This window comes from Juglans microcarpa x Juglans regia, chromosome 1S (assembly GCF_004785595.1).
Source record: "Juglans microcarpa x Juglans regia isolate MS1-56 chromosome 1S, Jm3101_v1.0, whole genome shotgun sequence".
Taxonomy (NCBI): Eukaryota; Viridiplantae; Streptophyta; class Magnoliopsida; order Fagales; family Juglandaceae; genus Juglans; species Juglans microcarpa x Juglans regia.
Window position 1 is genome coordinate 1,022,381 of NC_054595.1, and position 5,657 is coordinate 1,028,037.

Sequence of the window (5,657 nt, forward strand, 5' to 3'; positions counted from 1 at the left end):
ACTTAAGTAATTTCACTAGCTATTCCAATGCAGGCCAATTTTTCTATATCTTAAGCAGCTTTTAGATATCACATGCATATGATTAAACAGATGCCAGTGCTCTAACGAGCTAACTTGCGTTTGGGCTTATAGAACAATATTGGGCTTCCAATTACGTATTACACTTGGCATGCTGGGCTCCGGAAGCCGTAATCCGTAATCCGCAAAAATACGGATTCGGAAAAAGTGGGTCGGTTTGTTCCAGTTCTGACCATCCATTTTTTAATTGGAAAAACCCCGCTCCTCCTCATCTTTAAATTCCCCCTCCCTCTGAAGTCTGAACCGTTACGACGTACAAGCTGCGCAGACACAGAGAGAGAGAGAGAGAGGAACTGAAAAATGGCGACGAATATCGGTATGATGGATTCGGCTTACTTCGTCGGTAGATCCGAGATACTGGCATGGATCAACTCTACCCTCCAACTCAACGTCGCCAAAGTCGAAGAGGTTTTCTCTCTTTTCCACTCCGCTCCGAATCTTAGAATTCACTTTTCTTTCTGATCTATTCTTGTTTTCTTTGTACGATTCATCAGTTTAAGTGCTGGATCTTTGTCTCGCAGGCTTGTTCCGGTGCGGTTCAGTGCCAGCTTATGGACGCTGTTCATCCAGGGATGGTGCCGATGCACAAGGTCAACTTCGACGCCAAGAGCGAGTACGAGATGATCCAGAACTACAAGGTTCTTCAGGACGTCTTTAACAAACTCAAGATCACTAAGGTTTAATATCTCTGACCTTTTTCTTTTACGCTTGGTTTTTTTTTTCCTGTAATTTTGTTTGAATTTTGTTTTTCGTGTAGCCCCATAAATTGGAGATCTGGAAATCCAGAGGTATCCGTATTAGAGTTTATCTCATTTTTTATTTTATTCGAAATCGTTTAAATTTTTGTTTTTGATTTCTTTTTGGTGTTTAGCACATTGAGGTTAACAAGCTCGTGAAAGGCAGGCCGCTTGATAATTTGGAGTTCATGCAATGGATGAAGCGGTACTGCGATTCTGTCGACGGGGGCACGATGCATAAGTAAGTTTTATTTTTGTCAACATTTTCTTGTTTTCGACGAGATTAGTGTTAAAATAATTAACAATTGTCTCCAAAGCTTAAACTAATAAATAAAATTAGTGAATTTAATTATTTTTTTAGTACTCCATTTCACATGCGAGCCAAGACAGAATATGAGAAATGATACTTGCAGTCGTGAGTGTGCAAGCGCCGCGCAGTCGCTTTGAAAAAAATGAATAAATATGAGACCCACATGAAAAGAAATTAATTTTTTAACAGTGGACCCCACTCTTTTTCAAAGCGATTGCGCGGCGTTTATGCATTCCACGACTGTATGTAGCATTACTGGACAGCATATATACTCCACCAACTAATGTTTTGAATACAGTACCGGACGCAGTATCAATCAAGACACTGAAACGAAATATTTTGATACTGATACTATTTCAAAATAGTCGATATATAAATAAATTATATATATATATAAATTATATTCCAAAATAATAGTTTATATATAAATAAATTATATATAAATACATATATATATAAATTATAAATAGTTTAGTCTGAATTAGAGATTAAAAAATAAGCTTGTAGTTTGAAAAAACGAAAAAAAAAAAAAAAAAAAAACACAAGCCGAAATATAGGTCGGTACAGGCCGAAATTGAGGCCGGTACTACCGGTATTTGAGGCGGTACGAAAAATTTCGGCCGTACCAATCGGTACGGTACGAAATTTGAAACACTATCACCAACAGGAAAAGTATTTGATATTTTAATTACATCTCATTTATTACTCTTTTACCGTCTAGATATTTCTTTTCATTTTTTTATTTGAATTTAGATTAAAAATTTCAGTATATAATATTATTATATAATCTAAAAGAAAATAAATTCAATCAAATAACGTAATCATGTAAATTAATTGAAAAAAAATTCAATTTTATAAAACTGACTCAAAGAGCAAAAGAATGTCAATTTTTATAAAATTGAATTTATTTTTAATTGAATTAAATTATTACATTAATTGATTAAATTTATTTTCTGCAAGAATATAAATTTTTAATCCACGTTCAATGAGCAAAAGGGACAAAAAGAGCTGGGTAGTAAAGTAGTAATAGAGGAAGTGGTTAGGATATCATTATCCAACTACTATCAAGTTTTATGTGTAATAATCAAATGTTTCAAAATCTAAAGATGGTACGAGATGAATTTAATCATTTAAATTATATTCTCTAACAATTTGGAATTTCTCAATAGGTGCACATTCTGTTATATTGTCTTTCATTTATATTTGAGAGTTTAGTTACCTATACACCTGTTTTAGAAATGCTTTTGACGAAACCATGGTTATACAGTGGGGGAGTAAGACTACGATTCCGTTATTGTTTATATCCTAGCTTGGTTATGTGTTTGAGCGTCAATTTTGCAGCTTCCATGAAAACTCATTATAGAATCGCTGCTGATTGCTGAGTGCAATATCTTACTATAATCACTATTAAAGAGATTCAAGCTTTCTGAAGTTGGCAAAGCTTTTAACTTGGTGTAGACCTTCTCTTTTACCTCTTTAAGCAAACTTATTCAAATACTGAGATAGTTTGTATTTGGCATTATTTTTATTAAGTAAAGGACAATGTTATTTTCCTGTTGTCATTTTTGAACTGTGTAAACTTCATACTCAATGTTGAATATGAAAATGTGAATTTATATGCATACAGACCTTTTAATTTGTGTAACTAGACCGACATTTGTAGGTTTGAATGACTTGCTTGTTCTCTCTCATAGAGAAGAGTTAGAGTTTATGTTGTAATGGTGTGTAATGCTAGGTACAATGCTTTGGAGAGGAGAGAGGCATGCAAGGGAGGAAAAGAGGCAAGCAAGAAAGCTGTTTTATCACAATCTTCAACCAAAAGTTCCGCAGCTGCCCCAAAAGCTCAGTCCTCCAGCAATGCTCGAAGAAATGATGCGTCTTCTGCACCAAACCCTTCAAATCCGACGTTAAAGGCCTCAAGACCCACATCTAGTGGAGGCCCGGCATATGACAAAGAGGTACGAAGTCAGCGTAGGAAGGGAAATTTTGGTTGTGTTGAAGGTCTAATTCTAATCTTGATGCAGATCACGGAGTTAAAGCTATCAGTGGACAGCCTTGAGAAGGAGAGGGATTTCTACTTTGGGAAATTGAGGGACATTGAAATTTTGTGCCAAAGTTCTGAGATAGAAGATTCCCCTGTATGTGCTCAAAAGTCAAATGTATTTTGTGGCGTTCTCAATGATCGGTGCCAAGAAATTGATGAGTTGCACTCTTTTTGTAGGTTGTTGAAGCCGTAAAGAAGATTCTTTATGCTGCGGATAATGATGCATCAGTGGTGGCAGAAGCTCAAGCCATGCTGTCTCATCGAAAGAAGGAAGCTGAGGCCTTGAGTCTCATAGTTGAGGTTTCAGGGGAAAGAAACAATTCAGAAACACAGAAGAGAAAAAACATTGTGAATTTTGATGTCGATGCTGTTGGCATTACAACATTGTCACCAAGGCAAAGAGTTTCTGATGCTTCCGATGTCCATTGCAGTGGGTCACCCCTTATGACTTACTGATTATCCCTTTTTTCTCATATATATAATTTCGTGTCCTCTTTACAGAATCTTCCCGCTAGAAAATGGAAGGGACATGGGATTTATACATACGTGCTCTTTCAGATCACAAAGTCATTTACTTGGAAGATGTAACAACGATATCCTCTACTTTTTGGTGCTGGGTACTCTACTTGAATTTCTTTACATATTGATGTCATATGGTGTAAGGTGAGAACCTTAAAATGTTGTTTTTTCAGTACTTTACATAACAGGTTATCCACAGGCATAGCCATGTTATCTCTTTTATCCATAAACGCAGGTGCCTGCAGAACTGAATTGTCGATTTTTATGAGTTTGAGAATATGAAATTCAACATGGAATTGTTTGGATTTGTTGTTATATTTAGAACCCGAACATAGAAACATTTTTAACACACCTTTGCATCTTCTTCATTAAACAGCAGTGCTCTGTATTTTTACAGATAAAAATTATAGCCACATGTTTATCTCTCTTTTTTCTCTGGATATGGTCATCCGGTCTATATCAGCTCAAACAACAAAATTCATCATACTAAAATGAAAAATTGCAACTCGTATCTTAAAGTTGAGACTGTTGATGTTGTGTTTCGTGGCTTGGACATCTTCATGCTGTTGAGCTCGGTCTAGATTTTGTTGAGAAAGAGAATGGGGGGCTCGGGGGCTGTGGTACCTCTGATGCTTAAGTTAGTTGTTGGATGGAAAGAAAGAGATAAATATTCAATCAAAGAGAGTAATGACTTGAAGTATGAAAGGGTCTGAACCCCACCCTTGATTGAGGGAGGGGGTATTTATACTTGGCCGAGGTGAGTCTTAAGGTGGAGGTAGTGGGTGTGCAACTTCGTAATAGGGTTGGGTGTCTTTGCCAACTCCTTGTTGTGCTGCAAATTTGCCAGGCCTGATTGTGGTTGTCATTGACACCCCAGGAGGCACGTCGTGGCGTGCCAAGTCCCGAGATGCATTAAATGCGGCGTGGATCCGGTCAGGTACGTCCATCCTTCTGACCTATCAAAATGCCAAGGTTCAATGATAAGGGATGCCCTTGACTGTTAGCCAATTGTGGTGTCTGACTGTCTTGCTTTCCGTCCTTTTGTCAACATGCTTTGCCCAGTCACCTCCCCTCCTAGGCCAACTTGGCCCAACCCAACCCTTGTCCTCGGGCTTCGTGGAACGGGCCCACTCCCTCGGTTCAACCCTAGGGATTACTCCCCTCACAGAGACAATATATTATCTAGACCATTGATGTTGGGACAAGTATATCCTTCAACTATCAAAATAGTATAATGTATGAAAAAATCTATTCATCATCCCAACTTCCATCATCCTCATGATGTGGCATTAAGTGATAGGTTTAAAAGTGAAATGTAATAAATAATTTCTAATCACCTATTGCCACATTATATAATGATGGAAGTTAGGATAATGAGTAGCATTGCTCATAATGTATATATTCTATTAAAGATTTAATCCTTAAAATTGTCTTACATCACCCTTTTTTTATCTATCTTAACTATATTAATTTGATGAAAATATTATTTAATAACCAAGGGTAATTAGGGTGCTATTTAATTATTATGTTATTGATTATAAGGAAAGATGAGAAAATAATTAATAGCCAAAAGAAGCATTAAAAATTTTACAAATTTATTACGGCGCTATTTAATTACTTTCTGGTAGGAGTATAAGAAGCTGGCCGTAAGAGAGCAGATGTGCAAGCATTATTACTTTCTATAATTCAGCCTTAACTTTACAGCAAGCGTTGTCTGAGACAAACGTATAGTTCCTTGCTAAATGGGGACTTTATTATATTTGACCAGCAGGCTGAGTACTTAGAGGTTCAAAAAAGTAAGCAATGCAGTTCTCGGTATCACGATCTTTCTCATGATCAGCTGGATGTGAGGGTTATTTCTGATTTTAAGGACCTCTTGCAGACTTGCAGTTGCCGGATTTTGGTATTGTCGACAAAAATATGTATCTTAACTCGTATGCTCACCTTTTGCATGGAGTAATGGTAGATA

General features: G+C 36.7%; 1 protein-coding gene across 2 annotated transcripts; it reads left to right on the forward strand.

The window, feature by feature from the left end:
- The first annotated feature begins 277 nt into the window (after positions 1-277).
- LOC121244971 (microtubule-associated protein RP/EB family member 1C-like) lies at positions 278-4,009 on the forward strand. Of its 2 annotated transcripts, XM_041143238.1 has the most exons (6): positions 284-486; positions 600-755; positions 950-1,056; positions 2,861-3,083; positions 3,150-3,263; positions 3,347-4,009. In XM_041143238.1, exons 1-6 carry the CDS (start codon positions 379-381, stop codon positions 3,623-3,625), a joined length of 987 nt encoding a protein of 328 aa, XP_040999172.1. In that variant the 5' UTR covers positions 284-378; the 3' UTR covers positions 3,626-4,009. The 2 variants fall into 2 exon arrangements, with proteins under 2 accessions (XP_040999166.1, XP_040999172.1); XM_041143232.1 differs by having other exon boundaries at positions 278-486; positions 2,861-3,263.
- The last annotated feature ends 1,648 nt before the right edge of the window (positions 4,010-5,657 follow it).